Source organism: Quercus robur, chromosome 6 (assembly GCF_932294415.1).
Source record: "Quercus robur chromosome 6, dhQueRobu3.1, whole genome shotgun sequence".
Taxonomy (NCBI): Eukaryota; Viridiplantae; Streptophyta; class Magnoliopsida; order Fagales; family Fagaceae; genus Quercus; species Quercus robur.
The window spans coordinates 10,637,624-10,649,208 of record NC_065539.1 but is presented as its reverse complement, the minus strand read 5'-3'; the positions used below and the strand labels follow the sequence as shown (position 1 = coordinate 10,649,208).

Sequence of the window (11,585 nt, the reverse complement as noted above, 5' to 3'; positions counted from 1 at the left end):
TTATATATATATATATAGATAATAGTATACAACTTGTTAGTTATAAATTTAAAATTAAAACAACAATTACCTCACATTATTTAGCGAGCGAATGTACATAATGAGCACTCTAGATTACAGATTCTCTCAAATACTTAAATTGTTAGAAAATTATGAATTTAACCATTTAACCATAATTTTAACACACTCTCTCTCTCTCACATGTGGGTCTAAAGAGGATGGCGGAGTACAATAAATTTAGATGCGTAGGCTAGTATTCCATCACAAGGTTTCCCAGAGGTGTAAATTATAGACTCGAAGAACTCTTTCTAAATTTAGTTTTCTCTTCAAGGGACTAGTTCAATTATGGCCGGATATGAGTCTTTAAGTTTCTTCCTCTGTTTTTTAATTTCTAACAATAATAATAAAAATAAAATAAATATATTGACAATAACTAATTGTTGAAAAATTAACATTAAACCCAATTGATTAAACCAAATGGTAATGTTTCTAATATTTTATCACAAAATAAAATATTGTAATGACCACCTTAAAAAATAAAAACAGTGTGACGTTTTTACAATATTTTTCACATTATAATTAATTTAACATCATTTTCATATATTTGCTTCACTAAAAAAAATAAATTTTATATATGTATATAGTAACTTATCATCTCAATAATATAAAAATTATATCAGTTGTAATTTGTCATCTGACTTGTCATCTCATTAATTATTAAAAAAAAAATTGTCATCTCAATAGTCCCATTATCTTTAAGCACTTTTGAAAAAAATGCATGAAAGTTTGTTTCGATATAGACGTTGTCCTTGCCTCCTTGGAGGGAAGGGAGGCCAAAGACAAGATATTTTTTTCAAAAGCGAACAATTGACTTGTTGGCGCTTTGAGCCAATGTGGCTAGCTTATAGCACCACTAGCTTGCAACCAATTATGGAGCTGTCAACCATGACCGACTTAGGACTTGTTTGATAATGATGTTCTAATAATGTTGTGTCCATCTAGTTTGTGCGTTTGCGTTCACGTTTGCAAAATTGCATCTGTTTTTTTTTTTTTCTTAACCCAGCATTTCTTATACTGTTTATAGGACATGAATAGTATAAGTAGGCAAAGCTATAGTGTTAAAAGAGTAAATAGTATTGCAGAAATTTTTTTTTTTTTATTTTCAGTTTTCAGCAAAATAAGAGGTATCCAAATCCATACATTGTTTGTATTTTAAAAAATAAATATAAGTGAAAAAATGTATGAAGATACGTGTAATGTTATTTAAAAATTGAAAACATATGTTTAAATACATGTAACAAACGGGTTCTTAACTTTTCAACCTTACATGATTATTCCTTAAAATAATGCTCGTTTAGCCCCCTTAAAATAATGCTAGTTTAGCCCTTTTATTTTGTCGCAGAGGAAGATCCACTCTTATTTAAATCCTTCACTTCTCTCTAATTTTTAATTAAATTTATGACACGTTGCATTTACTTGATCATGTATTGTTTACATGAGTTTTTTTTTTTTTTTTAAATGCCACGTCTCGTATGCGTCGCATCCAGTTTCGAAACACTAACCCCCATACCTCCCTTTTTTTTCTCTGAATTTGCATCTTTCTCCTAATTAATTAAAAGCTAATATGAATTAAGTGTAACCATCTGATGCTATTAATACAACCAGAGTTATTCCTTTCAACATTTATCAAAGGTAGCTTACAGACCAGCATTTTCTACGTACTAGTTACAGCCTTTCAACGCTTTTGAAGACCATCCATATCACATACAATTACAAAGGTTTTTAGTTCACCACCCTACAGTTCTTCCTAATCTCTCCACTTTGTCCAGTAAGTACACCTATGTTGGCCATCTTCACCATTGATGCTCCGAAATCCCGGGAGAAAGAATAAGGGAACTTGCTGTAGTAAGTGACCAGTGAAGCAGTTTTATTGTTCCCCATAAGAACTTGATCTGACTGAAGTAGCCCTGAGTTGTTCACAAGGTTTGTGTAATAGCTATTATCAAATTTGTCCGAAGTGACTGGATCCAAGGGAGCTAATTTTGTGTCAGAATCAGCTTGGTTTGGGCATACGCTCTGCAACTTTTGTAGGAGGGATCCATCAAGTGTTGGATCAGGTTTACCAGACTTAGCAAAGTCGAAAAGCCTTGGCTTGAACGTAAAGCATTGAGCAAAACCAATAGTGTGCGCACCTGTAATATTAATGAGCATATGAATTAATGAAAAATATTTTGACTAGAATAGTGGTTACTACATGTTACATAGTTACATTCCAAAAGCAGGAAATTTTCTTAATGTAAAAGCATGCAAAGCTTATTTTTTAGTGAAGCAGAAAAATGGCAAGGTGATTGTTATATATATGAAGTCTATGTTGCACACCTGATAGCAACACTAAATCCTTTATATCAAGACCCTTTGAAGTAAATTTTGCGGTGATATTTTCTAATGGCTCAAAAGGGCTTGGCAACTGATCATTAGCTGCACTCTGACTCGCTGTTGTGCCATCTCGGCGACCCAAGGGTACAGCCCAAAAAAAATATTGACCTCCAGCCTGAGAAAAAACATAATGAAGGACTAAAATAAATACACACACAAAAAGAAGAAGAGGAGATAAATATAGGATCATAAATGGATATTAGAGGGAATGGAGAGTCTTAATAATTTCAACGAAGTATATAGGACTTTCTTACAAGATAAACAGCTTCTCTTGCTACAAGAGTCAGTATATCAGCACAAGAAACTGTGGATGGGCAAGCTTTCTCCAAAGTAGCCTTGATTGTGTCGATAACCTCAAAGCCTCTGGCTGAATTTTTGTTAGGCGATGCATTTTTCTCCCCCGTAAATGTGGTGGTATCATCAAGTAACAATGATCCATCACATCCCTTTGACCAAAAATGAGAAAACAATCTTGCAGTTAGTTTCTAAGAAATGGAGTCAAAACAATTCATATTGCTAACCGGTAGTATTACAAGCAGCATTAATTAGGACCAATTTAGTCATTTCTGTTTTGTACCTTTTTTTTTGGTACGTCTTAATAAGTTTGTCATAGTACAACAAAAATGAACACATGACATAATATATATGATAAGGGGCCAGATATGAAGGGAATATGAGTTGAAATTCCAAGTGTGAGATGATTATAAAGTTCCAATAATCTCTAGAAGTCAACAAAATTCTTATATCTTTCAATCCTACGTAGTAGGAACCATTTTCAGTTTGTGACTTCTAGTGACTACTTTAATAGGGATAGCATAGCAGTGAGGGTGTTTTACAAAAATTAAACAACTAAACAAAGCAGGATAATAGAGTTACATTAACAAAACAATCGTGGAAGTGAAGCCGCAAGAGTGAGGCTGCAATCCTAGTATCATTTGCAATGGCTGACCAGACAGTTTTTCGAACAATATATGTAAGATTGGGACAAGTGGAATCATAGAATTTATAATCAAGTTGGCAAGATACAGGAGGACTTAGGATCAGGAGGCAAAACAAGGCCACCGAGAAAAGTTTGTAGGGATTTTGATCCATATCTTAAAAGTGAACAAAGTATGTAAATGCTCACTAATGCAGTGTGACAATAACTTGGAAGTACAAGCAATTTATAAACGGGCAATCAAAGGAGAACGCCAGCTAATTATCAATTAAAGTCTCGTGAAGAGTGGCAGATCCACTAGTGTTGTCCCTATCAGTCAATTAAAGTTTGGTACAATTCCACATTTCTGTTAATGGGGGAAGAACTCAGCTAACCCCACTTCCTTGAAATTAGAACTACTAAAGTGGCAGGATGATGTATTTCACTGGTACTAAAAGACCACTATTAGATGATTATCAACACCCGAAAGTTGACTTAAGTGTCTCCATACGAAGAAATTTGCACTCCGAGCATGTTCTCTCTCCTTCTCTCTCATTTTCAATTTTGGTGTAAATAATTGGATGGTTCTTAAGTTCTCGTGATATCTATAAAATCATGAGTTCAAAACCTTTAGCCAACATCTTAGAGTCACTCTCATAAGATTTCTCACTATAATACATTTCAAATCAATTATCAATCAAAACGAAATCAATGTTTGTTCAATGTTGAAAATAATCTATGATTAATTTTGTATTAAATTTATCAATAATTCCTTTTCAATGTAAAAGAAAATAAAGTATTCATTAAAAAAATTATATTTCATTTTGTGCCAATGGCAGCTCTATAATTTTTATTTAGAGGGGTCAATAATGGCGAAACCATGAATTTATTGGCAAGGGAGGCGTGAGTAAAAAATAAAATGATTTTTTTTTCTCTATATATATATTTCACATTATATTTGTGGGGCCTAATAATTTATGAGTCAGGTCCACTTGCTCGTGGGAAGTCCAAAGGCCCAAGCCAAAGAAGACTACGGCCCAAGCTCAATAACATAAAACCCAAATGGCCCGGAGATGTTGCCGAGGACAGTTCAGTCCTCGGCAGACCCAAAATTCCAACCGAGAAGAGGGGTAAAAGCGGTATAGGACCAGACTGGAAAGGAAACCTAAGATATCTCGGGAAAGCTGCCCTCATTACTCTTCCCAGATAAGACTCTGCATCCAGCAAAGCCGGATTCTTCGGCTTTATCAACCTCCCCCAGTGATTCTAGGATTAGACTAACGGGACAAATATCAGTCTGGGAAAGGTTGACCCTACACGTGGACGAAGGACAGCGAGCGTGAGCGAGTATAAAAGAGAAAGTAAGTAATCTGGATAGGGGGGCTGGGGAAAAAAGGAGAAAAAGAAACCAGGAGCTCCCATCCCACCTCTAGGAAAAGAGACTCCAGGGAGGAAAACACCTGAACTGTGTACGCCACCACGGGAAGAAAAACCACCGCCGGATAACCGGAGGAAGACCCTAATGGTCCTCGGACTAGGTCCGAGGAATCCAACCCCTCAGGATGTGATGCTATAGGGCTTAAATGTTCAAATCCAATTCCTTTTTTCTACATAAACTCCTCTAAAAACAGGACCGGACCATCGCCCCGTGATCAAAGGCAAGCCTTTCAAGCCCACTCTCTACAAATCATATTGTGAGGGATCTTTCATGTATGAGCCCAACATCATTATTGGGCCATTAAATAATCGTGTCCCTACAATTGGCGCCGTCTGTGGGGAGGCTTGCGTGTTGGCACAGGTGGCGTTCGAGTCAACTCTCTAGCAAGCGGAGATTCGCGGGTTTTCCCCCCATCTCCAGCGACATGCAGTTGTTGTTCCGACATAAAATGGTGCCGGGGCTTACGTCCTGTAGCGCCAACGGCACGGGCAGCTCTAGGAGCTTCCGACCTCAAGTCAGTTCTCCCCGCCATGGTTAAGGGGCTGACCTGCGAAAAAGCAAATAAGTACAAAAAAGTACTCAAAAAGTTTTGGACAGAACCAAGGCCTTGCATGGTCCTCGGACTCAAGCTTATGGGGAAACCAAGTACTCAAAAAAGTTTTGGACAGAACCAAGGCCTTGCATGGTCCTCGGACTCAAGCCTATAGGGAAACCAAGTACTCAAAAAAGTTTTGGACAGAACCAAGGCCTTGTATGGTCCTCGGACTCAAGCCTATGGGGAAACCAAGTACTCAAAAGAGTTTTGGACAGAACCAAGGCCTTGCATGGTCCTTGGACCCAAGCCTATGGGGAAACCAAGTACTCAAAAAGTTTTGGACAGAACCAAGACCTTGCATGGTCCTCGGACACAAGCCTATGGGGAAACCAAGTACTCAAAAAAGTTTTGGACAGAACCAAGGCCTTGCATGGTCCTCGGACTCAAGCCTACGGGGAAACCAAGTACTCAAAAAAGTTTTGGACAGAACCAAGGCCTTACATGGTCCTCGGACTCAAGCCTATGGGGAAACCAAGTACTCAAAAAAGTTTTGGACAGAACCAAGGCCTTGCATGGTCCTCGGACTCAAGCCTATGGGGAAACCAAGTACTCAAAAAAGTTTTGGACAGAACCAAGGCCTTGCATGGTCCTCGGACTCAAGCCTATGGGGAAACCAAGTACTCAAAAAAGTTTTGGACAGAACCAAGGCCTTGCATGGTCCTCGGACTCAAGCCTATGGGGAAACCAAGTACTCAAAAAACTTTTGGACAGAACCAAGGCCTTGCATGGTCCTCGGACTCAAGCCTATGGGGAAACCAAGTACTCCAAAGAAAAGTTTTGGACAGAACCAAGGCCTTACATGGTCCTCGGACTCAAGCCTATGGGGAAACCAAGTACTCAAAAAGTTTTGGACAGAACCAAGGTTTTGCATGGTCCTCGGACTCAAGCTTATGGGGAAACCAAGTACTCAAAAAGTTTTGGATAGAACCAAGACCTTGTATGGTCCTCGGACCCAAGCCTTTGGGCAAACCGATTACTTGTAAGGAAAAACTACATCACATGGACCTTAGGATTTATCCGAGGAAAACTCTCCACTAATAATTGGGTTAGTTCCTAAATTGCGAGGATTCTCAAGTCTGCTTTCGGATCTTCAGCACCAAAGGGATCGATGCAGTATAGAGTAATAGGTCGCCTGAAAAACAATCTGAGTTCTCTATTGCTCAGTCAACTCCTTAGATGGATTATTTAGAGATTATCATTCTCGGACGGTATTCTCGCACTTATCACAGAATATTCAATTGTGACCTCGGTTAGTTTCCTAAATTTAACTTACTATGAATTATCTTACTATGAATCATCGTCATAATGCCTGATAGTGTTGGTAAATCAGAATTAGTTGGATTATGTTTCAAGGTTTCCTGTTCTAAATATCTTTGAATAAACACACACATGGAGCACACTCATTCACAAAGTAGTACTGCCAAAAAGAATAGTATTCAAAACAAGTAAATAAAATTCCCCTTTTTACCAAGACAAGGAAATAGTACATCGTACAATGAAAAGCGGAAATCAGCTTATGGCAAAGCTCATTACATAATCAAAAAGAAAGATACAAGAGAATAAGACAAAGCCGAGGAGGCAGTACAGACGAGAGGTTGGCTTCTGAAGCTAACCACATAATCAAAAAGAAAGATACAAGAGAATAAGCCAAAGCCGAGGAGATGGCACAGAGGATAGGTTGGCTACTGCTTCAAGACCTTGTTCTTCCTCAACGCTTTTACATGCCCATAACTCAGGCAGTAAAAGAACCCAGCTTGGGGCCTGCACCATCGAAGAAAAGGTGCAGAGAAAGCCCAGTTTCAGGCTAGCGTAGCTGAAGAAAAGGTGCATGAAACCCAACTTGAGCCTCACACCGCTAAAGGAAAGGTGCGGGGAGCCGGAGGTTGAGGAGCCTTCACCAAAAATTTGCCTGCGACAAGGCAGAGGCGATGATGGCGGAGAATCTTTCTTCTGACACACCAAAATTCTGGCATGAACAGAACCTGCTTCGGATTTTGACTAAAAGAGGGAGAAACACCTTCCCCCTCTGTCGAAACGGAATATTCTCTTGAATTTATGCCTCCTTTGCCCGTACCTCACTAATCTGAGTCTCAGGATGACACGGTACCTCTGCGGCGGAGAGAGTTCCTTCTCCCCAACCCTCGCCTTAAACATGTTATACTAAGGAAGGACAGCACCGGATATGGAAGTTATGATGTGGGAGAAAGCTGAAGGATTTGTGTGTAGATAAAGCAACTCTCTCTCCTATTTATTTGAAAAGATAAGGTGGTGGCATTTAATTCACGCAGCGTCCCAAGGAACGCTACAGATAAAATGGCTCCGGCTCAATCTCCAACGCCACCTGCAACCATGGGATTAAAGGAGTCTCGGGAAGGTGCACCTCGAACACTGGGACGCTGAAAAGTACCGCGTGACCAAAGACTACAGAAATATCTCTTAACTTGTGGGCCTAGTGAATTCACGGCCCAAGCCCGTTCTGCATGGGGGCCCAGGGACTATGGCCCACGCCGAGGAATAGCCGTTGCCGAGGACAACCTCCTGCTCGGCACCTCGCGAAATATCTGAGGATAGGGAGAAAGTTTCAGACAGAACCAAGGCCTTGCATGGTCTTCGGACTCAAGCCTATGGGGAAACCAAGTACTCAAAAGAAAAACTATAAGTTTTGGACAGAACCAAGGCCTTGCATGATCCTCGGACTCAAGCCTATGGGGAAACCAAGTACTCAAAAGAAAAACTATAAGTTTTGGACAGAACCAAGGCCTTGCATGGTCCTCGGACTCAAGCCTATGGGGAAACCAAGTACTCAAAAGAAAAACTATAAGTTTTGGATAGAACCAAGGCCTTGCATGGTCCTCGGACTCAAGCCTATGGGGAAACCAAGTACTCAAAAGAAAAACTATAAGTTTTGGACAGAATCAAGGCCTAGCATGGTCCTCGGATTCAAGCCTATGGGGAGACCAACTACTTGGAGGATAAAACTAGGTTTTGGACAGAGCCAAGGCATTGCGAAGTCCTCGGACTCAAGCCTATTGGGACGCCAACTACTCGGATGAGGAAAGTCCTCGGCTCAAATGCTGTAAAATGTTAAGGCCAATAAAAGTGTTAGGATGATGGCGAGACGCCCCACTATTCGGTAGCCTAAGGGGGCTGTTCATTTTTGCGGGTAATATGTCTTCGGATGATTACTCCCTACACCGCATGGAGCATCCAATTCTAATCTCGGCATTGTTTTGGGTAAGTATCGTTATTCACAAATAGGCATTGCTGTGTCAAACAATTCTATTAAAGTTATAGTGACATCTTTTTGTTAGCAAGTATTTTGGCCTTAGTTATCATTGATTCAAATGCTATACTATTATGCCGAGCAGCGCTTGCAAATTTGTAAAAACATAGAGACAAAACATGCGAAGTAAGATAAAAACAATTTTTTGTTAATATGAAAAATTATTACAACATACAAAGATGGGCTTAAACAAGCCTATACAAAAGGTGAACTGCCGAAGCAGCGATAACATCCGCAATACAGATAAGTAAACAGCCAGGTGTCTTTTAAACTCGTCTTCAAAGTCTCTCCAATCTCTGCCTCAGTATTGCTCATATTGAAAGAAGAACTTTCTTTAGAAAAAGATGAAGGAGAAGGAAGAAGAAGATGAAGGAGAAGGAAGAAGAGGATGGAGGAGATGAATGAGGAAGATGGAGGAGATGAATGAGGAAGATGGAGGACATGAGTAAAAGAAGGAGGAGAAGAAGAGAGAAGAGATGAAAAGAAAGAGAAATGAGCAAAAGAGGGAGAAAGAAAAGCACTAGGATGGACCTGGTGGTGGAAAGAAGAAGAAAGGGAGGCAAAGGGAGGCGCCAGTGAACGAAGAGAGGAAGAAGCAAGGGCACTTAGTCCCTGCCCCAGTCTTGACTCCTAACACACTGGAGCCATGTTAGATATGCTCATGAGAGAGCGGGTGGTACTGATGATGCGCTTCCTCGGCTCAGTCACGCCGAAAGTGTGACGTGACGAGTCTCTGCTTCGGATTTTGGCTGAAAGGAAGGCTAGACGAATCTTGAGTCTCCGCCATCCTTGCCCTGACCGAGCCATTTCGAGCTTCGTTAGGACCTGGTGTTTCTGGGAGGGGAATGATTTTTTCATTGCTTATTACTACGGTGAATGTATTTCAGGTTAAAGTATAACTGGAGAGTAAAAGTAAACTCAGGAAGGAACCTGAGGGTTTCAAATTTTGATGGGGTTAAAGGGATTCATCTGTGGGAGAAACAACTCTTGTTCCTTCTCTTTATATAGGGGACGAAGAGGAGAGTACTTAATGTGTTCAGATCTCCAAGGAAATCTGCAGACATGAATACTCCCGTTTCATTCCCCCACGCCATCAAAAACCGTTGAATCTGGGAGGTCTCGTAAAGAGAAGATATTAAAGACGCGCTTCGGATAACCAAACGGCATAAACGCATCGTGCGCAAATTAAGGGGAACGTCTTGTAGACCGATACATTCCCTGGGCAGGTGAAGAGTCGCCAGCGTCAGTCAAGCGCTGAATTAAATGAGCCATAATGAAGGCTCGGTATTACCAAAACCCCCCTCTCCAACTAGAAAGTCGAACAGCAGGGTTTTGAGGGGCTATTGTGGGGCCTAATAATTTATGAGTCAAGTCCACTTGCTCGTGGGAAGTCCAAAGGCCCAAGCCAAAGAAGACTACGACCCAAGCTCAATAACATAAAGCCCAAATGGCCCGGAGATGTTGCCGAGGACAGTTCAGTCCTCGGCAGACCCAAAATTCCACCAAGAAGAGGGGCAAAAGCGGTATAGGACCAGACTGGAAAGGAGAACTAAGATATCTTGGGAAAGCTGCCCTCATTACCCTTCCCAGATAAGACTCTGCATCCAGCAAAGCCGGATTCTTCGGCTTTATCAACCACCCCCAGTGATTCTAGGATTAGACTGACGGGACAAATATCAGTCTAGGAAAGGTTGACCCTACACGTGGACGAAGGACAGCGAGCGTGAGCGAGTATAAAAGAGAAAGTAAGTAATCTGGATAGGGGGGCTGGGGAAAAAAGGAGAAAAAGAAACCAGGAGCTCCCATCCCACCTCCAGGAAAAGAGACTCCAGGGAGGAAAACACCTGAACTGTGTACGCCACCACGAGAAGAAAAACCACCGCCGGATAACCGGAGGAAGACCCTAATGGTCCTCGGACTAGGTCCAAGGAATCCAACCCCTTAAGATGTGATGCTATAGGGCTTAAATGTTCAAATCCAATTCCTTTTTTCTACATGAACTCCTCTAAAAACAGGACCGGACCATCGCCCCGTGATCAAAGGCAAGCCTTTCAAGCCCACTCTCTACAAATCATATTGTGAGGGATCTTTCATGTATGAGCCCAACATCATTATTGGGCCATTAAATAATCGTGTCCCTACAATATTCAACACAACTATATTGTATAATAATCTTTAAAAATATTAACATTCGAAAGATCATTAAAACAACAATCATTGGATGTGTAAACAAATAAAATTAAATAACTAATTATACATTTTTATCAAATTAATAATAACTTATTATATAATTTATATTTATAAGTTATAACAACTGAATAAAAAATATTAAATAAATAAGAATAGTAACACACTTAGGAGTAGGGCTAGGGTCTGGGAGTAATTGTGAAACTAAGAAAAATAATACTCCAGTAATAAAATTTTGCTTTTGAAGTGTATGGTTTTTTTAAATATGCACGCGGTCACTCTTTTGAAATTGGAGTATACAGCAAAAGACTTCTTGGACTTGGAAATGTGTAGAGCACTTGTCAAAATACTTGATCGGACATAGAGAAAAACTAAGAAAACATAATTAAATACAAATCAAACATAGAGAAAAACTAAGGATCATGTTCAAACTTATTTCGATTGGGTTTAACAAAAAATTTAAAGTTAGGGTATTCAAATTTTTATTGTAGGGGTCAAAAAAAATTATATATAATTTTTTTTTTTAGGACCAGGTCAGGGGGTTCATTTGAACCCCCTGGGTTGGTCTTGGAGCCGCCCCAATTTGTAGTTGGTTTTCCTATAATCTACAAGTCAAATAAATGCTACATTTAGTATCTCATGACATGCCTAATATTCTTATTAACTTGAAAATTAATAGGTGCTTTCAAGTAATAAACAAATTAAAAAATTAATCCAACCACACAAATGA

At 39.9% G+C, this 11,585-nt stretch overlaps 1 protein-coding gene across 1 annotated transcript; it reads right to left on the bottom strand.

Moving 5' to 3' along the window:
- Positions 1–1,629: 1,629 nt before the first annotated feature.
- Positions 1,630–3,592, bottom strand: LOC126732712 (peroxidase 10-like). Its single transcript, XM_050435699.1, has 4 exons — positions 3,313–3,592; positions 2,691–2,882; positions 2,380–2,551; positions 1,630–2,192 (listed from the first exon to the last, which is right to left on the bottom strand). The coding sequence occupies exons 1-4, from the start codon at positions 3,526–3,528 to the stop codon at positions 1,783–1,785; spliced, it is 990 nt and encodes a 329-aa protein (XP_050291656.1). The 5' UTR covers positions 3,529–3,592; the 3' UTR covers positions 1,630–1,782.
- Positions 3,593–11,585: the final 7,993 nt, after the last annotated feature.